Here is a 23,094-nt window from a genome sequence, read left to right on the forward strand (position 1 = left end):
CCTAAGTAGCTGGGATGACAAGCACACACCACCATGCCCAGCTAACTTTTGTATTTTTAGTAGAGACAGGGTTTCACCATGTTGGCCAGGCTGGTCTCAAACTCCTGATCTGAAGTGATCCGGCCACCTCGGCCTCCCAAAGAGCTGGGATTACAGGTGTGAGCCACCGCACCTGACCTCCAGGTTTAAGTTTAAACCATGAAGTAGATGAACTGTGTAGAGAGAGGCCAGGGAACTGGAGGATTTCACTGACCACTGAACAGGGATGTCACTACGGCAGAGAGGAAAAGGACTTCCCCTTGGCAGAGTGAACATATAAAGGAAAGTGGTTGAAAATTGAATCAGGAGACAGAGACCTCACACCACTCAGAGGTCCCTAGAGAACTTTACTGACCTGGAAAAAAAGAGAAACAGGGAGAAAGTCTTCAGTTCTTGTTTGGAATCTGACTCCAAAGCATCCTTACTCCTCACTCTCTTCCCAGAACCCGAGAGTTTGAAAATTGATGAATACTTTTTGTTTAAAACTTGGCTTGTTGTTGCTGTTTTTTTTTTTTCCTTTCTGTTTTCATCAAGAGATCTTTATTTTACTTTTGTGTATTTGTGTTTTCCAGGAGTCATGTTAATTCTTCCATGTTTAAACTTTTTGGCCCAGAGGAATTTATACATTTGAATTATGGATTAAATTTCAGAAGGTACACACACAGACGCACACACACACACTCATCTCACTTTTTAAAAACTGGAAAATGTAGCCCTGTAAATCTCCAGAAAATATCTAATGTGGGCCGTGTACGGTGGCTCACGCCTGTAATCTCAGCACTTTGGGAGGCCGAGGTGGGTGGATCACCTGAGGTCAGGAGTTCGAGACCAGCCTGGCCAACGTGGTAAAAGCCTATCCTCACTAAAAATAAAAAAATTATCAGGGCATGGTGGCAGGTGCCTGTAATCCCAACTACTCGGGAGGCTGAGACAGGAGAATCACTTGAACCCAGGAGGCAGAGGCTGCAGTAAGCTGAGATCACCCCACTGCACTCCAGCCTGGGTGACAGAGTGAGACTCTGTCTCCAAAAAAAAAAAAAGTCAGTGTGCATCCCCTCTCACAAACAGCAACTTCACATCTTGGAATTTATGCTGCAGGAAAATTATCACAAGTGCACAAGGATGTATGGTGAGATTATTATTATCATTTTGAAAGATAGGGTCTCACCGTGTCACCCAGGCTGGAGTGCAGTGAGGTGATCACAGCTCACTGCAGCCTTGACCTCCTGGACTTGAGTGATCCTTGTGCCTCAGCCTCCCCAGTAGCTGGGATTACGGGTGTGAGCCACCATTCCTGGCATCCCCCTTTAAAAAAAAAGTTTTAATTATGAAAAGAATATGGGCTCATTGTTTTGTGTGGCTTTTAACCCGTTTTAAAAATGTGTAGTGTGTCATTTAGAAGGTGAAAAGCTCTTACCCCATCCCACCTCCCAGAGATAACCTCTGCTAGCAGTTTCGTGTTTGTCTTTCAAATTTTTTTCCACACACATTCTTTGTACTGGCTGCTTCCCCTCCGGGGTTACTCTTCTCCCAGATAGAAACAGGGTTCATTCCCTTGCCTCCTTCAGCTTTTATTAAAACATTATCTTCTCTCTAGCTGGATGCAGTGGCTCACGCCCGTAATCCCAGTGTTTTGGGAGGTGGGGAGGCAGGAGGATTGCTTGAGCCCAGGAGTTTGAGACTAGCCTGGGCAACATAGCAAGACCCCATCTCTATAAATAAATAAATAAATAATATAAAATGGAAATTTAAAAGAGAGAGGGAGGGACTCTTGAAAACCATCCATATCATGCTTCTCTGAGTGGTCGAGGGCTCAGAGGAAAAAAATCAGCAATTTCACATCATGGAATTTGTTCTGCAGAAAAATTCTCACAAGTGCACAAGGATGTGTGGTCAGATGGTGATGATGATATGATGATATGATGATGATTATTATTATTGATGAAAGTAGTCGTAGTAGTAGCAGCAGCAGCAGTATTTTAAAAGCCAGTCTTGGCTGGGCATGGTGGCTCACACCTGTAATCCCAGCACTTTGGGAGGCTGAGGTGGGCAGATCACTTGAGGTCAGGAGTTCGAGACCAGTCTGGCCAACATGGTGAAACCCCAACTCCACTAAAAATGCAAAAAATTAGCCAGGTGTGGTCTTTGGTGACTGTAATCCCAGCTACTAGGGAGGCTGAGGCACGAGAATAACTTGAACCCAGGAAATGGAGGCTGCAGTGAGCCAAGATTGTGCCACTGCACTCCATGCACTCCAGCCTAGGTGCTGACCCAGGTTGGGTGCAAGACTCCGTAAAAACAAAACAAAACAAAACAAAACAGAGCCTCAGTCTGTCGCCCAGGGTACAGTGCAATGAGTAAAGGCCTACGATGGGAACCCTGAGGAGAGAGTCAAAGGGAAAGAAAAAAAAAAAAAAGGCAAAACCAAAATGGGATTTTAAAAAAATCAGGAGCAATTCACACAACATAAAATTAACCATTTTAAAGTGAACAGCTCAGTGGCATTTAGTGCACTCTAGCTGTTATGTAACCACCACCTCTGTCTAGCTCCAGAACATTTTCACCACCCCTAAAGGAGACCTTGTACCCATTAAGCAGTCTCTCCCCTTCTCCCCTCCCCGCCACCTTCCTCCAGCCTCTGGCAACCACCCATCTGCATTCTGTCTCTATGGATTTACCTATTCTAGGTAGTCAACAGGATGAGATAGCCCAAAAGTCCATCCATGGGTGAACAGATAAGCAAAGCGTGGTATATCTTCCTCAGATATTAGTCTGCCCTAAAAAGGAATGAAATACCAATCCTTTCTACAACACAGATGAACCTTAAAAATATGATGTGGCCGGGCACGGTGGCTTACACCTGTAATCCCAGCACTTTGGGAGGCTGGGGTGGGCGGATCGCTTGAGTCCAGGTATTCAAGACCACCCTGGCTAACATAGCAAAACCCCATCTCTACAAAAAAATTTGCAAAAAACTAGCCAGGTGTGATGACATGTCCCTGTAGTCCCAGCTATTCAGAAGACTGAAGCAAGAGGACCGATTGAGCCCAGGAGGCCGAGGCTACAGTGAGCCAGTATCATGCCACTGCACTCCAGCCTAGGCAACAGAGTGAGACCCTATCTCAAAAAACAAAACAACAAAACAAAAAAGTTGATGCTGAGTGAAAGAAGCCGGACACAAAAGGCAACATCGTGTATAATTCCATTTACATGAAATGTCCAATGAAGATTTTTTTTGGCAACATGTATTTTGAGTCTCATATTCAGTGAGTGGACCACACACATCCACTGCAGTATATTCTTGGAAACATTTCAGATTTGAGAGAAGGTCTGTTCAGTTATGATGACGGTAGGTGTTGTCCCTTCCTTCCCTCCTTGAAGAAAAGGGACTAAGCCTGGGTGCAGTGGCTCACACCTGTAATCCCAGCACTTTGGGAGGCCGAGGTGGGTGGATCGTTTGAGGTCAGGAGTTCAAGACTAGCCTGGCCAACATGGTGAAATCCTGTCTCTACCAAAAAATACAAAAAATTAGCCAGATATGGTGCTGCACGCCTGTAATCCCAACCACTTGGGAGACTGAGGCAGGAGAATTGCTCACACCAAGGAGGTGGAGGCTGCAGTCAACCGAGATCACACTATTGCACTCTAGCCTGGACGGCAGAGCAAGACTCCATCTCAAAAAGAAAAAAAAGAAAAGAAAAGTAAAGAAACGGCAAGAAAAGAAAAGGAACCGAGACCTAGAAAGGCAAAAATAGGAAAAGTTATTTACTATTAGCAGCAATTGTCATAAAATAATGAACATTTCTTTCATGATTACAATGAGATGAATTGTATCCTATTTTTATAAGCACATTAAGTTTTGTTTTTTTAAAAAATGTATTTATTTATTTGTTTTAAGAGATAGGGTCTTGCTCTATTGCCCAGACTGGAGTGTCATGGTCTGATCATGGCTCAATGCAGCTTCCAACTCCTGGGTTCAAGCAATCTTCCTGCCTCAGTCTCTCGAGTAGCTAGGACTACAGGCATGTGCCAACATGCCTAGCTAGTTTTAGTATTTTTGCAGAGACAGGATCTTGCTGTGTTGCCCAGGCTGGCCTCAAACTCCTGACCTCAAGCGATCCTCTGCCTTGACCTCCCAAAGGGCTGAGATGATGGGTTATCAGCCACTGCGTTTGGCCCACATTAAATTTTCTAGTCATCACAGGAACTAAAGTAAACAATATAAAACACTCATTTATTGAGCACTTACTATATGCAGAGCCCTGTAATAGATTACAGTGTATATCAACTCATTCCATTCTCACACAACCTATGAGGTTGGTGCTATTTCCTACCTTTTACATATGAGGAAACTGAGGCTCAGAGAAGGAAACTGCCTTGCTCAAGGCCAAAGCCACGTCTGATCCTCAAATCCTTTCAACTCCTCTACGCTACTCTTTTTTAATGCAGATATTGCCAGTGTTCTAAGCAGAAGCATGACTTAGCAGCCCTGAGTAGACTTCTCATTTCAGAACCAAAGTGTTGGACATTCTTGGATAATATGAAAAAACAAATGACACACAAACCTATCTGATACTCAGTTTTTAATTTTCTCTTCATTTGATTCTCCTGATGACATGATTAATCTTTTTCACCTATACCCTGTAAGTGAAATGTAGGTCTTTGCAGATGTCTCAGAGAGTGTTAATACTTGCTGCTGTGTTTGTTTTCCCTCCCTGGGGCTTTCCATCCCTGGGTGCAAGTGAAATTAAACTTGTGCCTCTTTGCCGCTGGCCGTGGTGCTGAAAACATCCCAGGCGGCGCTAGGATTGCCCTTGTTTGCACGCCATCCCTGCTAAGAGGCTTGGGCTGATCAACGAGAGGAGAGATCTTTTCCAGGCTTCGTTTTGGTTAGAACTGTGTGTTGAAGAGTTTAAAGCTCACGTCTGGGAACTGGAGACTGTTCGGATTATTGGAAGTTGAAATAGTCATTAATAATTCCTACTTGAGTTGGGCTTATGAGGGTGTGGACTAGCATGCAATGGTTGGCCTTTACTAAGTTGTGGCAGTTGGTTGGGACTTGGGTGAGGTGTAACCCATTTGGTCTAATCGGTATGGTTAGGGCCCCAGGTGCACTTGTATTTTATTTTTTTTTAAATAAAGGCAAAATCATTCATCTTTTAACCAGGGTAGCTCCTGAGTGGTCTTTGGAGACCACCAGCTTAAAAGCATAGACTGTGGGCTGGGCACAGTGGCTCATACCTGTAATCCCAGCACTTTGAAAGGCCAAGGCGAGAGGATCACTTGAGCCCAGGAGTTCAAGACCAGCCTGGGCAACATGGTGAGACCCTCATCTCTACAAAAATGTTAAAAATTAGCTAGGTGTGTTGGCATGCACCTGTAGTCCCAGCTACTCAGGAGGCTGAAGTGGTGGATCGCTTGAGCCTGGGAGATCAAGGCTACAATGAGTTGTGATCATGCCACTGCATTTCAACCTGGGCAATAGAACAAGACCCTGACAAAAAAAAAAAAAAAAAAAAAAAAAAAAAAAAGGCATAGACTGTGGAGTTGGGCAGACCTGGGTGTGAGCCCGAACTCTGCCAGTACCTCCTATGTGACCTTGAGCAATTTGTTTAATCTCTCTGAGCCTGGATTTTCTTATGTGGAAAATGGGGCTTACCACAGAACCCACCTTGTTGCAAGGAATTAACTGAAACAAGATGCTTACCATGGTATCTGCCCAAAGAGGCACTTGGAAACAAGGCAGCTGTAATTATGGTTGCTGTGCTTGTTAATGGCCCCATAATAGTTGATCATATTGCAGAGTGAAATTGGGGCATGTGTTTAGTGGACCAAGGAATATGTCTTAAACCCATATATCTAGGGTCCCGGTACCCCCTACTCTTTTCCTGGTGATTGTGATGAGCATGGAACTGACATGAAAATAAGGTCTGTTTGGATTCTTCCCACAAGCTCAATGACCTGGTTGACTGCTACAAGTATCTGTTTTCTTACAACCCACCCATCAGCAGCCCCCATAGTGGAAACAAGGTCACAAAGAGTTGACAGACCTGATTTGATTTTCACACCAACCACAGGAGGTTTGACATGAGATGAGGGTGAAGGGCACCACAGAGGGCTGCAAGGATGACTTGGACACTGCAATGTCTTGCTAAGGGATGGGAGCCATCAGCCATGCCCACTTTGAAAATTTTCCTTGATGTCCTGAATCCCAAGAGCAAGGTCCTAAGCCCTCCTTCTTCCCTACGCAGAATCGCTTGGTCTTTTCCAGGGTCACATACAGCCTCTCTCCCAGGCCTCTGCAGGTCCTGATCAATTTCATTGTGTATCGAGCGCTGTATCTCCTCACCTGCCTGCAGGGCTGTCTGCTATCCTGCCTTCCGAGAGCCATTTCGGGAGCCAGCGTTTCCTTCCATCAGGGATGCTTCTCTTCTTTCAGCCCCTGCCCCCCTTTGGCCTCCTAGGATAGCTGATTTTTCTGGATCCCGCTGACACAGGTGCTTTCTGAGCCAATCAGGAAGCAGAAAGGCTCAGCTCAGCTAACGGAGGCATTGCTCACCGCAGCTGTGAGTTAGAACTCAGGCTTTCTAAATCGGGAGGATCAGGCATGACTTGAGGTCGGGCTGAGAAAGCCTCGCCACCCCTCAGCTCGACTACCCAGTGCAACCTTTGACTTCTGCCTAGGGCGAGGCATCTCTTACCACACCAAGAACTCGGCAGCCCATCTTTCTTTCATCTGGGCACCAAGTACATCATTGTATATTTCAGGGGGTTTCACTGTGTCCTTAACATGCTTATGGAGACTTGGCTTGAGATGAGGTCAGGGTTTATAGGCAGGAGGACCCATACCCCCTTCCTTCATTTCCTCCACCGGTGATTTTTGTTTTGTTTTGCTTTGTTTTTGAGATGGAGTCTCGTTCTGTTATCCAGGCTGGAGTGCAGTGGCGTGATCTCAGCTCACAGCTCACTGCAAACTCCACTTCCCGGGTTCAAGTGATTCTCCTGGCTCAGCCTCCCGAGTAGCTGAGATTACAGGCATCTGCCACTATGCCCAGCTAATTTTTGTATTTTTAGTAGAGATGGGGTTTCACCATGTTGGCCACACTGGTCTCAAACTCCTGACCTCCTGGTGATCCGCCCGCCTCAGCCTCCCAAAGTACTGGGATTACAGGTGTGAGCCACCGTGCCAGGCCCTTCCACCGGTGTTTTTTTGAACATCTACTATATAGTGAATGCTCTCCTGGGCACAGAGAATGAAGCAATGAACAAAGTAGACAAAAAGTCCCCACGTGCATAGAGCGTGCAGTCTCGTGGGAGAGACAGGGAACAAGATAAAGAAGGAAAAAAATAGCAGATGCTTGTCTGGGGACGGGAAATAAAGAAAAAAATAAGCAGGCAAAGGGGGTTGATGGATATGACCTTTGAGTAAAGGCCTAAAGGAAGTGAGGGAGGGAGTCATGTGGATGTCTGGGGAAAGAGTATTCCAGGAGAATGAACAGCAGGTGCAAAGGTCCCTGGGTAGAAATGTGCCTGGGGAGTTTGGGGAATAAAGGGGAGGCCAATGTTGCTGGAGCTGAGTGACTAAGGGAGAGAATAGAGGAGATGAGGGGAGGGAGGTAATGGGAGCAGGTCATGCACCTTGCTGGTGCTGGGAGGACTTTGTTTTTGCTTTTGAGTGAGATGGGATCCATGGGAAGGCTTTGAATACTTCCACATGCGTTAGGCTGAAATTCTCTTTTCTGCTTTTGTCTCATTCCAACATTGCTCTTATATCTTCAAAATCTTGGGTTTCTTCTCAGGCTCTTTACCCAAGTGGAAGCAGAAGGCTAGTACCCAGGGCTCTTCAGTTCTCCCCCTGGGGTCAGAACATGGAGGAGAAAGCTTGGAGGAGAAAGAGGAACCCCCACCTCTTTCTGGATGACTCAAAACCGCAATTACCTGAGCTCCTCCTTCTACCCCTGAAATAGAGGCACTTAGCACTTCCTAAACTTCCCGGTGCACACAAATCCCCTGGCGATCTTTTTAAATGCAGATTCTGACTCAGCAGGTGGATGCGGGGCCTGAGGCTGCATTCCTAACAGGTGCTGGTTCTGGGACCACACTTTGAGTAGCAAGGGTCTAAGGTCTTGGTTGCAGATGTCCATCTGGGGCATGTCTGTGGACACTTGCTGGTGTGTGGGTGAGCAGAGGGAGAGGGGATGATGTTGGAGAAGCAGTGTGAGTATCTGTGTTTTACAAGAAGTAAGAAAATGAAGCAAGGTGGGAGATAAGAACCTCTTTTCTTTTTGCCTGTGTGCTAAGGTTTCATCGCCATACCCAGAGCGCCGTGGGTCTGAAATCCAGGCGACACTGGCTGGTTGAAACCCTGATATTGCAGCCCATGAAAGTGCTGCATGCTGCATGGCGGCCTTCTGGGACTCTTCCTGGAACCTTTAGTGCCAGAGCCGATCCAAAGGAAGTCACATCCCTGCCATTGAGGGGCAGGAGGCCAGGGAACCAGAGGAGTGGGATGGTAGAAACGCGTGTAAGGAGACTGAGTTGGCAGGGAGAGGAAGCGAAGTCAGCTTCAAATCATAGTGAGAGGAGACCAGGGAAGGGCTTGGCGTTGCTGCTCTGTGTACAAATATTGTCTCTTATTTTCCGGGCTGCAGGGTGAGGCAGAGTGGAGTATTTGTGCAACACAGCCCAGCTTTGTTCTCTGGGCTCCTAATGCCTGTCAGCTCGGAGGCAGAAAGCCAATCAGAGATGATCTTCGGCAAGGCCAGCTTTTGTTGGCTCCCCAAATTGCCCTGAGTCTCAGATTTTGCTTTTCAGAGTGTGCGTGGAGCTCGCCTTCAGCTGCTTTCAGCTGGAGGCAGAAGCTGAAGCTGGTGACAAAAGGAAGCCTGGTTTTCCTGGCTTTCCGAGAGTTTTACGGAGGGGGTTTCTGTTTCACACTCCGTTTTCCCACCTGGAAAGCGGGTTCCACTCTCCCTCCGGCCTGGAAGGGATGGTTGTGTGGTGCTTCCAAAATGCTAAACCTAACTCCAGGGCAGAAGAGGAGACTGAAACCAATTAATTTTCCAAAGGATAGAGCTAGGAGGAGGGGAGAGGTTTAGCATGGTCAAGTTCCCCAAGATGCACGAATTGATCTCCCTACGGAACACGGGATTTCAGTGCCCCCAGGGGACACTCAGCCATGTTTAGAGACCACTTGAGGTTGTCATCACTGGACAAGAGGGGATGCTACTGGCATCTAGCCCACAGAGGCCAGGGATACTGTTGAACGTACTGCAGTGCCCAGACAGCCCCACCAAGGAGAACGATCCACCCCTAAACCTAGTGCTGAGGTTGGGAAAACCTGCTCCAGAGTAACCAACACCCTATGGCTTTTCCACTCAAGCAGCCCCTTCTCCAATGCCTACACCTCCTTCTCAGAGATTGCCAGATCCATACGCCTGTTGGAGTGGCGCACTTCTGAGGGGTGTGGCAGGGGCACAGTGGATATTCCCATTCACCGGCTGATCAGCAGGTCAGGAGCTAATATGAAATGAACAGGATAGACCCTCCCTACCTGCCCTGCAGATCCTCTGGTGGGACACTAGGGAGGGAGGCCTCCTCGACCCAGATGACAGTTCCCAGGATGCATGGAGGAGGAGTTTACCTGTGCAAACTGGAGAGAATCCAAATGGGACACAGAGATATGGACATGGACGACCCCTCCCCTGCCTCGGGTCTTGGAAGAGCAGATTCTCAGAGGTCTGCCCTGATTACTGTAATTTTTTTTTTAATTGAGGTAAAATTAATATAATACAATTAACCATTTTAAAGTGACATTTAGAGCTGGGCACAGTGACTCATGCCTGTAATCCCAGCACTTTGGGAGGCTGAGGAAGGAAGGTTGCCCAGGAGTTCAAGACCACCCTGGGCAACAAAGTAAGACTCCGTCTCTTAAAAAAAAAAAAATTAGGTATACACAGTGGCGTGCACCTATAGTCCCAGCTACTCAGGAGGCTGAGGCAAGAGGATTGTTTGAGCCTAGGAATTCAAGGCTGCAGTGAGCTATGATCATGCCACTGTACCCCAGACTGGGTGACAGAGCAAAATCATGTTTCTTTAAAAAAATAAAAATAAACAAAAAAAGAAAGGAGAGGGGAGGGAGAGGCATTTGGTACACTCACAATGTTGTGTAACTATCACCTTCATCTAGTTCAAAAACATTAAGCAGTCACTCCCATTTCCCTTCGCATTCCCCAGGAACAACAAATCTGCTGTCTGCCTCTGGATGTGCCTATTTGGGACATTTTATATACATGGAATCATACAATATGGGGTATTTTATGCCTGCTTCTTTCGCTTGGCGTAATGTTTTCGAGGTTCATTCCTGCTCTAATATGTATCGGTATTTCATTCCTTTTTTTTCTTTCTGTCTTTTTTTTTTTCTTTGAGACAGAGTTTTGCTTTTGTTGTCCAGGCCAGAATGCAATGGCACAATCTCGGCTCACCACAACCTCCGCCTCCCGAGTTCAAGCGATCCTCCTGCCTCAGCCTGCTGAGTAGCTAGGATTACAGGCATGCGCCACCACACTCAGCTAATTTTGTATTTTTTTCAGTAGAGACGGGGTTTCCCCATGTTGGTCAGGCTGGTCTTGAACTCCCATCCTCAGGTGATCTGCCTGCCTTGGCCTCCCAAAGTACTGGGATTACAGGAATGAGCCACCATGCCCGGCCTACTTCATTCCTTTTTCTGGCTGAATACTATTCACTTCTATGGGTAGACCACATTTGTTTATCCATTCATCCATTGATGAAATTTAGGTTGTTTCCGTCTTTCGGCTATTGTGAATAGTGCTGCTGTGAACATTTGTGTATGAGTGTTTGTTGGAGTACCTGTCTTACCATCCTTTCCTGTTTATACCTTGGAGCGGAGTTACTGTGTCATGTGGTAACTCTGTGTTTAATGTTTTGAGGAATCAACAAATGGTTTTCTATGGCAGTTGCACCGGTGTTGTTTTGTTGTTGTTGTTGTTGTTGTTGTTGTTGTTGTTTTGAGACAGGAACTCACTCCCATTGCCCAGGCTGGAGTGCAGTGGTGCAGTCACGGTTCACTGCAGCCTCAACCTCCTGGGGCTCAAGCAATCCTCTCTCCTCAGCCTCCCAAGTAGCTGGCACTACAGGCCTGCGCCACCATGCCCGGCTGATGTTTTATATTTTTTGTAGAGATAGAGTCTCACTTTATTGCCTAGGCTGGTCTCAGACTCCTGTGCTCAAGTAATCCTCCTACCTCAGCCTCCCAAAGTGCTGGGATTACAGGCGTGAGCCACAGCACCTGGCCAGCTACACCATTTTATATTCCCACCAGCACGAGGGTTTCAGTTTCTTCACATCTTCACCAACACTTGTTTTCTGTTTGTTTTTAATTTTAGCTATCCTTGTGGGAGTGAAGCTGTATCCCATTGGGGTTTGATTTGCACTTCCCTGATCACTAATACCTTCATGTACTTATTGGCCATTTGACTGTCTTCTTTGGAGAAATATCTATTCCAGCCTCCTGTCCATTTTTCAGTTGGGTTATCTTCTTGTTGTTGTAAATGTTCTTTATATATTCCTGGTACTAGACCCTTATCAGATACATGATTTGCAAATAGCTTCTCCCATTCTGTTACTTGTCTTTTAACTTTCTTGATAGTGTCCTCTGATGCACGAAAGGTTTAAATTTTGATGAAGCCCAGTGTGTCTGTTTTTTCTTCTGTGGCTCATGTGTTAGGTGTCAAATCTGATCACAATGTTTTATTTATTTATTTATTTACTTATTTATTATTTTATTTATTTTTGAGATGGAATCTTTCTCTGTTGCCCAGGCTGGACTGCAGTGGCTTGATCTCGGCTCACTGCAACCTCCACCTCCCATGTTCAAGTGATTCTCCTGCCCTGGCCTCCCAAGTAGCTGGGACTACAGGTGTGTGCCACCATGCCTGGCTAATTTTTGTATTTTTGATAGAGACAGGGTTTCACCATATTGGCCAGGCTGGTCTCGAAGTCTTGATCTCAAGTGATCCACCCACCTTGGCCTATATTTATCTATTTTTAATTTATCTCTTTTTTTTTGAGACAGAGCCTCTTTCTGCCACCCAGGCTGGTGTGCAGCGATACAGTCATTGCTAGCTATAGCCTCCACCTCCTCGGCTGAAACGATTCTCTCGCTTCAGCGTCCCAAGTAGCTGGGACCACAGGTGCCGGCCATCATGCTGGGCTCTGCCACTATATTTGAAATTGCAGCCCTGACCCTTTCCACTGTCTATAGCCTTCACCATCTTACCACATAACGTAGAATATATGATGTACTATATAACATGGTACGTGCAGTGTACTGTATAACGTAGTATACATGATGTAGTTATCTCAATTATTTGCTCCTCCTCTAGGAAGCAGGAGGAAGCTTCTCCTCTTGTCTGCTCTGCTCTCAGCTGTGTCCCTAGCCCAGAACAGAGTCTGGCACATAGCAGGTACTGAATGAGTATGTGTTCAATGAATATTGCTGGTGAGATAGAAGGTGAATATCCGCATTTCCCTTTAGAAGTCACCTGCTCTGGGTTTGAGATCTGCAGGGATCTACTCCAGAGAGGAGAACGAATAATTCCACCTGTACTGATGAGTTGGGAGGATCTGGAGGGCTTGAGATCTTTCTATTGGGGTCACTGGGCGTGGGTGCCCCTCCAAACACCCTTCTTTTCTTTAAACAAGATTTTTCCTTAATTCCCCAATACTCCCTTTGAATATATGATTTTAGCCACCATCATAGCGAATTGCATCGTCCTCGCACTGGAGCAGCATCTGCCTGATGATGACAAGACCCCGATGTCTGAACGGCTGGTGAGTGGTGTCTTTTCTCGGGGGCTTCTCCTTGGCTTTAGCAGGACTTTGATTTTTGGGGGAGTGGCGCAGGGCACACAGGAGGCTCACAGTCCTGGAGCCCAGAGCCAGATCATGGGAAACCTAAGTTTCTTTTTTTTTTTTTTCTTGAAACAGAATCTCGCTCTGTCACCCAGGCTGAAGTGCAGTGGTTTAATCATAGCTCACTGCAGCCTCCACCTCCTGGGCTCAAGCCATCCTCCCACTGCAGCCTTCTGAGTAACAGGGACTACAGGTGCCACCATGTCCAGCTAATTTTCTTATTTTTGTCTTTTTTGTAGAGATGGGGGTCTCACTAGGTTGCTTAGGCTGGTCTCAAACTGCCTACTTTGGCATATGACATAATTTCAGGCAGTATACTCCAATGAACATTATTAATGTTAATAATTATGTCTTGACCAGGCACGATAGCTCACGCCTGTAATCCCAGTACTTTGGGAGGCCAAGACAGGTAGATCACTTGAGGTCAGGAGTTCGAGACCAGCCTGACCAACATGGTAAGAGCCCGTCTCTACTAAAAAAAAAATACAGAATTAGCTGGATATCGTGGCGCACACCTGTCATCCCAGCTACTTGGGAGGCTGAGGCAGGAGAATCGCTTGAACGTGGGAGGCGGAGGTTACAGTGAGCCAAGATCACATCATTGCACTCCAGTCTGGGCAACAGGAGTGAAACTGTGTCTCGGGGAAAAAAAAAAAAAGAAAGAAAAAAGAATATTACAAAGGATATAGATGAAGCAATGCATAGGCTGAGATACAGGAGAAGGGTGTGGCTGGCAGTTTCCAGGTAGCTTCAGGAGGGGGCTGGTCACCAGAAAGACCAAGGCATGATTCGAGGGTTAGGAATTTCAGCCCCACCCCCCAATCTCTGGAAGGGCAGAGATGCTGAAAATCAAGTTGATCACCAATGGTCAATGATTTAAATCCAACCCTCTAATCATGCCTTGGTTTTCCCGGTGACCAGCCCCCATCCTGAAGCTTCCTAGAAGCTGCCAGCCGTCGGTCAATCCTTAGCCTACAAAAAGACATCCCTTTGGAGATCCCAAGAATTTTAGGAGTTGTACGCCAGGAAACAATGTCAAAGACCAAACATACATTTCACAAGGTCACTGTCTTCTAAAAACTATAACTAACCTAGCAAACCTATGATGTCTAGACCTTTGCATTTTCACTTAAAATAATGCTAAATAAAAAGAGTCCATTGAAAGACTGGTAAGCAAATAGAAGTACCAGTGGCAAGCTGATATGGAAAAAAAATCATTCAGGCAGAATGAAATGATTGAAGCTTGAGAAATATTGTTGTAACAGATGGGAAGACATTCACATAGGGGCTCTGATGGAGAAGAGCTTATAGCTTAATTTCAAATATGATAGATTATCAGCTGGAAGCCAGAAGCAGCTGGAGGTTCTGCAGAGGAACTGGAGGTGAGGATACTGGCCACTTATCAGCCAGTACAGAACTCCTATTCCAAACCTTTAACAGTCTACCAGCTGAGAACCATCCTAAGGGGTCAGATTTAGGAGTGAGGTCAATGCCCAAGCTCCGGCCTCAAATGCCTTGAACGCTGCGTGTGACAAGTAAATCCTCTAAACCAATGCTTTCCATTAGAACTTTCTGCAGTCACAGAAATGATCTCCATCTGCCCTGTCCAGTAGGATCGTCACTTGAAATGTAGCCAGTGTGACTGCAGAATTGCGTTTTTAAATTTTATTACATTTAAATTAATTTTAATTGAAATCACCACATGTGGCCTGTGACTGTCGTATTGAATAAAGCAGGTGCAAACAAGCAATTCTGTTTGGCCAAGTGATATGTCACGTTGGCCCAAAAGGAATGAAAGAGGAAGTTGCCTTCTCTGAGCATTGGCTTTGCTTGCAAAAGGCTCTGGACAAGAGAACTCTGCAAGAGGCAGTGAGGGGTGGTGAGTGCAGGAGGGTCAAGGGAAGTGAGAGGGGGGTGGATACTGATTTCTAGGTGGGCTGGTTCCCTGGTCTTGCCAACATCTGCCCAGCCCAAGATGCTGACCTTGCGTTCTCTCCCTTCCAGGATGACACAGAACCATACTTCATTGGAATTTTTTGTTTCGAGGCTGGAATTAAAATCATTGCCCTTGGATTTGCCTTCCACAAAGGCTCCTACTTGAGGAATGGCTGGAACGTCATGGACTTTGTGGTGGTGCTAACGGGGTAAGTGGCACGTGCTATACTCTTTGGATTTAACTAGCTGAAGGATTACGAGGCTTTTGGTTGGTGTGGTTTGCGCTGGGCTCAGGAAGGCTGAGCCCTTGTGTTCTCCCTCCCCTCATTATGCACCTGCCTCCTTTCTGCCAACACCCCACATCCATATCTCAGCTGTATATTACAGCAGATGCTTTCTGTTACAATTAAAATAATAGCTCATTATCGTTGGCTGCTTCCAGAGTGCTTTATGTGCATTCTCTAATTTAATCCTTGCAACAACCCACTGAATTAGGAAATATTAATATTCCCATCTGACCACTGAGGAATCGGAAACTCAGAGCGTAACTTGCTTAAGGCCACCAAGCAAGTAAGTGATGAAACTGGGATATGAACAGAAGATTATGCATTCCAGAACTCAAGGTTTTAAGTGTTGTACGTGCATGGGTCTCTTGATTTCCTTGAGGATATCTTGCTTTTATTTCAACTTGGTGAGTGTGTTTTGAGAACGTCTGGGTGCAAGGGATTGTGATTATGACAAAGGAGAAACGCAAGCTAAATAAGGTACAGTCAGTGTCTTCAAGGAGTTTTCAGATCCGTATATGATGAACCGTGGTTGAAATGTGTGTATACTTTCCTTGAAGCACCCTGTATGAGGTAGCACTTGCTGGTATAACAAAAGATAATGACTTAAACACAGCAGAAGTTTATTTGTCACTCATAGAAAATTCAGAAGTGAGCTGGGTGTGGTGGTGCATGCCTGTAATCTCAGCACTTTGGGAGGCTGAGATGGGAGGATCCCTTGAGCTCAGGAGTTCAGCCTGGGCAACATAGTGAGACCCCCCCCACCACACCGTCACTAAAACATAAAATTAAAAAAAATTAGCCAGGCATGGTGGTACATGCCTGGGAGAATTGCTTGAGCCCAGGAGTTGGAGGGAGCAATGAGCTATGATCATACCACCACACTCTAGCCTGGGGAACAGAGCAAGACCCCATCTCAAAAAAAAATTCCAAAATAATTGTTCCTAGTTGGCAAGTTCATCTGCTCCAATGACTGACGGACCCTAACCCTTGCCATATTGTGGATCTTCATTGTCAGCCCACAGCATCCAATAACTCCATGCTTGTCTGTATCAAACCAGGAAGGAGAAATGAGCATAGAAGGTGATACTTGGGAAGGTTTATGAGTTCGGAAGGGGTGTGACCCATACCTGTTCCATTCATATCCTGTTGGCTAGAACTGGGTCACATGACCACACATCACTGCAAGGGAAGCTGGGAAGTATCAGATTGTGCTTAGAAGAAAAGGGAAATGGATTTGGAGAATGACCCACTAGTCTGTCAGGGACCTTAAAGACTTTTATTAGATTCCAGTAGGGACATTACTATCTGTTACCAGTGGCTGGTTCCTCCTCTTCCCACTCTCTGCTCTCCTCTGAGCTAAGTCTGGGCTCTTCTATTCTAAGATCCTTCCTCACTGGGACACCTTTTTCATAGTAATCATTTACAGGATCGTAGCTCTCCATGTTTTGTTGCTGCTCCATGTTCTGTCTCTCTTGGTGGATGTGATGGGTTGCAGCACCCACGCTGTGCTGGCTGGACTCTCAGAATGCAGATTTGTTTCAGAGCAATGTTGCCTCTCACAAAAGGAGCTGTGGCCTTTTGGGCTGTTTCTGTAGAGGCCTTCAGATGTCAGTGGTCTGTTGTAAGGACTCTGGGCTAGCTCTCATGGGCTTGGTGGTCACACAGGGATCTTTGTTGGTTGTGCTCACAGTTCAGTGACTTGGGACCTTGGTGGGTTCCAAGGACATATTATGGTGCTGGGCACTTTTCTCTTACCCTACTAGGAAGCTCACGTGGAAACAGCCTAGTGGCTAACCTTTTTGTTGTTTACAAAATGTAAAGCTGGGCAGGGTGGCTCATGCCTGTATCCCAGCACATTGGGAGGCCAAGGTGGCAGGATTGCTTGAGCCCAGGAGTTTGAGACCAGCCTGGGCAACATAGCAAGACCACATCTCCACAAAATAAAAATTAAAAGTGTGTAAAGCTGGGTACAGTGGCACATGCCTGTAACGCCAATTACTCAGGAGGCTGAAGAGGGAAGATTGCTTGAGCCTAACTAGTTTGAGACCAGCTTGGGCAAGCTAGCAAGATCCCATGCAAAAATAAGTGGAGAATAATAGAGCAAACACCTGTGTATACATTCATTTATTCAATGACTATTTATTGAACACTTCTATGTGCCAGGTCCTGTTCTAGGCTCTGGGACACAGCAGTAAACAAAATAGAAAAATCCCCTGTTCTCATGGTGCTGAGAGTCTGCTGATGGGGATGGACACAATTGATGGATGAATCAAGTGTGTCAGATGGCGGTGAGGGGTACAGAGGAAAAATAAAGCAGGAGAGGGATGGGATGTGTGGCAGGCAGGGGTGAGGGGTGCTGGAAGCCAGGGAAGGCTTCACTGGGAATGTGACATCTGAATGAAAACCTAAGGGGAGGTGAGTGAATGAGCCATGAGGAGAGCTGGAACAGAGTGTCAGGCAGAGGGAACAGCCAATGCAAAGGCTCTGAGGCTGGACTGTATCTGATGTGTTTGGTCAACAGTAAGAAGGCTCATGTGGCTAGAGAAGGTGACCAGAAGAATGGGGAGAACTGAGGATAAAGAAGTAATGGAGTAACCTGCCATCAAAACAAAACCTTCCTCTTTTTTTTTTTTTTTTTTTTTTTTTTTTTGACAGAGTCTCCCTCTGTCTCCCAGGCTGGAGTGCAGTGGTGTGATCTCGGCTCACTGTAGCCTCTGCCTCCCAGGTTCAAGTGATTCTCCTGCCTCAGCCTCCCAAGTAGCCTGAATTACAGGCGTGTACCACAACACCTAGCTAATTTTTGTACTTTTAGTAGAGACGGGTTTACACCATGTTGGCCAGGCTGGTCTGGAACTCCTGACCTCAAGTGATCCACCTGGCTCAGCCTCCCAAAATGCTGGGATTACAGGCATAAGCCACTGTACCCAGCAAAACGAAACCTTTCTAACCTTTCTAATCCCTGTTTTCTCCCTCCCTAGACCCATTCCTTTCTCTCCCCCATCTGGGGCACTTTTCTGAATTTTATGTTTATTATTTCCATTTATGTATTTACACTTTGGCTGCCTAAGTATATAATAAATAGATGCTACCTATTTTTACACTTAAAAATGTTTTTTAAATAGCATCAGAGTGAGAATAGTTTACCCTTTGACTACATACGTAGATAAGAAATCATGTGGGCTGGGAATGGTGGCTCACACCTGTAATCCTAGCAATTTTGGAGGCAAAGATGGAAGGATTACTTGAGGCCAGAAGTTTGAGACCAGCCTGGCCAATGTAGTGAAACCCCGTCTCTACAAAATGAAATAAAATGTAATAAGATAATCAGCTGGGCATGGTGGTGTGCTCCTGTAGTCCCAGCTACTCAGGAGGCCAAGGTGGGAGGATCACTTGAGCCCAGAAGGTTGTCATTGTAGTGAGCTATGACTGTACTCCAGCTTGGGCAACAGAGCAAGACCCTGTCCCTAACAAATAATGTTTTGTTTTTGTTTGAAATAAAGGCCAAGTGTGGTGGCTTACACTTGTAATCCTAGCACTTTGAGAGGCCAAGGCGGGAAGACTGCTTGAGTCCAGGAGTTTAAGACCAGCCTGGGCAACATGATGAAACCCCACATATACAAAAAATGCAAAAACAAGCATGCATGATGATACATGCCTGTAGTCCCAGCTACTCAGAAGGCTGAGGTGGGAGGATCACCTGAGCCCAGGAGGTCAAGGCTGCAGTGAGCTGTGATTGCACCACTACACTGCAGCCTGGGTGACAGAGTAAGACCTTATCTCAAAAAATAAAGAAATAAAAATTTTAAAAAGAAGAGAAAGAAAAAAAAAGAAATACATGGTACTGTTTTTCAAACTTCACATTTCTCTAACCTGACTTTTGTGTTTGACGTGAGATAAATCTGATTAACAAGAATAGTTTTCATGCATCCATTTTCACGACTGTGTAGTATTCTGTGGTGGGAGTATGCTGCCGTGTATTTATCTATTTGGATTGTTTCCCGCTTTGGGCTAGTTTGGAGCAAAGTGTCCCTGCTTTCTCCCGAGTGAGTTTCTCTAGGGCACATGCCCAGGAGTGGAACTGCTGAGTTGTATACTGTGTGCATCCTCAGCCCCAGTAGGTATTGCCAAATTACTCTGCAAAGTGGTTGTGCCAATTCAGGCTCCCTGGGGCCTGGCTTCTGCTGGCTGGGGCTGGCTTGACCTTGCTGACAGGAAGGAGCCTTAAAAAATCCCTGTGTGGTGTTTTTTTTGTTTTACTTTTATTTTAAGTTTAGGGGTACAAGTGCAGATCTGTTACATGGGTAAACTTGTATCGCGGGGGTTTGTTGTACAGGTTATTTCATCACCCAGGTATTAAGCCTAGTACCCATTAGTTATTTTTCTTGATCCTATCTCTCCTCCCACCCTCCAGAAGGCCCCAGTGCGTGTTGTTCGCCTCTGTGTGTCCATGTGTTATCATCATTTAGCTCCCACTTAGAACACGCAATATTTGGTTTTCTGTTCCTGCATTAGTTTGCTAAGGATAATGACCTCCAACTCCATCCATGTCCCTGCAAAGGACATGATCTTGTTCTTTTTTATGGCTGCGTAGTACTCCATGGTGTATATGTACCATATTTTCTTTATCCAGTCTATCATTGATGGACTTTTGCAACCCTGTTTTTTGTTTTTCATAATAACATGGTTATAGAAACACTTAGGGAAGCTCATATACTACTGAGTGGCGTGATGGTTAATATTGAGTGTCAACTTGATCAGCTTGAAGGATGCAAAGTGTTGATCCTGGGTGTGTCTGTGAGGGTGTTGCCAAAAGAGATTAACATTTGAGTCAGTGAACTGGGAGAGGCAGACCCACCCTCAATCTGTGTGGGCACCATCTAATCAGCTGCCAGTGCAGCCAGAATAAAAAGCAGGCAGAAGAAGTTGGAAAGAGCAGACTTGCTGAGTCTTCTGGCCTTCATCTTTGTCCTGTGCTGGATGCTTCCTGCCCTCTAAAATCAGACTCCAAGTTCTTCAGCTTTTGGACTCATGGACTTACACTGGTGGTTAGCCAGGAGCTCTCGGGCCTTTGGCCACAGACTAAAGGCTGCACTGTCAGCTTCCTACTTTTGAGATTTGAGGACTCGGATGGATCCACCACTGGCTTCCTTGCTCTTCAGCCTGCAGATGGGCTATTGTGGGACTTTACCTTGTGATTGTGTGAGTCAGTTCTCCTTAATAAACTCCCTTTCGTATATATATCTATCCTATTAGTTTTGTCCCACTAAAGAACCCTGACTAATACAGGTACCTAGTGGGTCCGAATAAGTGATCATTAAACTGAAGGCAGTCATTCAGTAGGTCACTTTGTCACTTGTAAGTGTTCGTATCCATCTGCTTACAACAAGGTGGCCTTTCTTCAACTTTCCTGTCATCTGATGAAGGAGATTCTAGATTCATTCCTCTAGAGGAGAAATTCTTCATCTAGAACAGATAGATCCTAAGGGTGAGAGCTCATCGTTGGGATGAATGAACCTGCTGAAATTTTATGCAAGAAAAAAGTTGTATATATGTATATTTTTTTCTGGTCTGTAGTTTTTTTTTTTTTTTTTTTTTTTTTTTTTTTGAGATGGAGTCTCGCTCTGTCGCCCAGGCTGGAGTGCAGTGGCCGGATCTCAGCTCACTGCAAGCTCCGCCTCCCGGGTTTATGCCATTCTCCTGCCTCAGCCTCCCAAGTAGCTGGGACTACAGGCGCCCGCCACTTCGCCCGGCTAGTTTTTTGTATTTTTTAGTAGAGACGGGGTTTCACCATGTTAGCCAGGATGGTCTCGATCTCCTGACCTCATGATCCGCCCGTCTCGGCCTTCCAAAGTGTTGGGATTACAGGCTTGAGCCACCGCGCCCGGCCAATCTGGTCTGTAGTTTTAATTAGATTCTCAGGGAATCCTGACCCTATCATGAAGAGCTTCTCTTCTAGGTTGGGTTCCTTTCGCATCCCCTTCTCCGTTCTTTTTGCATTCATCATGCATTTCTTTCACTTGCTTTTCTTGCTCTTATTTCTCTGGTAGTCAATTATCCTTCTTGTCTGGTGGTTCTATCTCCTTCAAATCAGGCACATTGCTTAAATTTTATTACTCCAAATTCCAAGGTGCTGTTTAGTGTCCTGTTGTGTTGTAAGCTAGGAACAGGGAGGGGAAAGTAAAACGTTCTGCATGAGCTGGGTGCAGTGGCAAGCACCTGGAATTCCAGCTTTTGGAAGCTGAGGTGGGAGGATTCCCTGAGCCTAGGGGTTTAAGGCCAGTCTGGGCAACAAAGTGAGATTTTGTCTAAAAGAAAAAAAAAAAAATTTAGGCTGGGCGCTGTGGCTCATGCCTGTAATCCTAGCACTTTGGGAGGCAGAGGCGGGCAGATTGCTTGAGGTCAGGAGTTCGAGACAAGCCTGGCCAACATGGTGAAACCCCATCTCTACTAAAAATACCCCCCCAAAAAAAATTAGCCTGGCATGGTGGTGTGGTGTGCGCTGGTAATTCTAGTTATTCGGGAGGCTGAGGCAGCAGAATCATTTGAATCCAGGAGGCAGAGGTTGCAGTGAGCTGAGATGGTGACACTGCACTCCATCCTGGACGACAGACTCCGACTCTGTCTCAAAAAAGAAAAAAGGAAAAAGAAATAAAAAATACACACACACACAAACATCCTGCAGACCTAGCCTTCTGCCAATGTCAATGGTGAAGAAACACAGTAGACACTTAATTCTATGTTTCGGAGAGGAGGGGACTCAAATATACTAATTTGACATTGAGACAGTGATGACTTTAATGAGCACGGTGAGTAATTTTTTTTGTTGTTGTTGTTTGAGACAGAGTGCAGTGGTGGTATCTCGGTTCACTGCAGCCCCCGCCTCCTGGGTTCCAGCAGTTCTCCTGCCTCAGCCTCCCGAGTAGCTGGGACTACAGGCACGTGCTGGCATGCCCGGCTAATTTTCATATTTTTAGTAGAGATGGGGTTTCACTATATTGGCCAGACTGGTCTCAAACTCTGGACCTCAGGTGATCTGCCCACCTTGGCCTCCCAGAGTGCTGGGATTACAGGCGTGAGCCACCCCGTGCCCAGCCTAATGAGTACTTTCTGATTAACCTGTTGTCCTCTCAGATTCCTGAAGCAAACCACAGCGTTAAAACATCATTCATTTTTTGTGGACTACCAAAGTGTTTGCCTTCTTCTTGGGTGAAGTTTGGTGGAAAAGATCTTACCCCAGATATCTGTTTGTTCTTTGTAGCTCAGAGCCTCAGAGAAATCCTAACCTTGTAATTTTGTCAAACCTTTGTAAGGCATCTTTTTATTGTATTTGTGTTCTGATCATGAAACTGAAAATGTGTAAGAGGAAGATTTCAGAAGCTTGGCTGTATGTCTGAGATGATAGTTCTTTTACTGTCATTCTCAAATATATGTAAATATTGAAGAGCTCAGATAACACAAATTATGCATGTTAAGAAAAGAGACTGTGAACCTCACCAGAGAAGGGGTGAGCACAATTTTTTTTTCTTTTTTTTTTATTCACAGGGTTAGCACTGTACCTGGCACATAAATTCTCAGTAAAATAAATGGTTGTTAAGCTGGAAAAGGGTAACACTTCTGATGAGTGTCCTGGGAAATTTACTAAGCTGTTTAGAAGATGGGACCAACACACTGATAGAGATAGTCAGATAGTCCAGAAGTCTGTGGCAGGTGCTCTGAACATCAGATGAGATATAAGACAGAGAAGCTTGGGTCTTGGCCAGCTGTGACATTTTGTGACTCTGTGAAATGAAGGTTCCTTTTTAGAAGGGACTCTATACTGCCTCAGGCTTTGGGCTATTTTGTTGAAGATCAGAGGCAAGGAAAAGATGCAGCTACACAGGGACCAGCAGGGAAAGATGTT

General features: G+C 45.7%; 1 protein-coding gene across 10 annotated transcripts in view; it reads left to right on the top strand.

The window, feature by feature from the left end:
- The window catches only part of CACNA1A (calcium voltage-gated channel subunit alpha1 A), a 429,355-nt gene that overhangs the window by 162,116 nt on the left and 244,145 nt on the right, over nt 1-23,094 (top strand). For all 10 annotated transcript variants that reach the window (XM_073016887.1, XM_073016883.1, XM_073016879.1 and 7 more), the window contains 2 exons: nt 12,785-12,891; nt 14,977-15,116. In XM_073016887.1, the coding sequence (XP_072872988.1) occupies nt 12,785-12,891; nt 14,977-15,116 (247 nt within the window). The remainder of the gene's footprint in view (nt 1-12,784; nt 12,892-14,976; nt 15,117-23,094) is intronic.

The sequence above is a fragment of the Chlorocebus sabaeus genome, chromosome 6, assembly GCF_047675955.1.
Source record: "Chlorocebus sabaeus isolate Y175 chromosome 6, mChlSab1.0.hap1, whole genome shotgun sequence".
Lineage (NCBI taxonomy): Eukaryota > Metazoa > Chordata > Mammalia > Primates > Cercopithecidae > Chlorocebus > Chlorocebus sabaeus.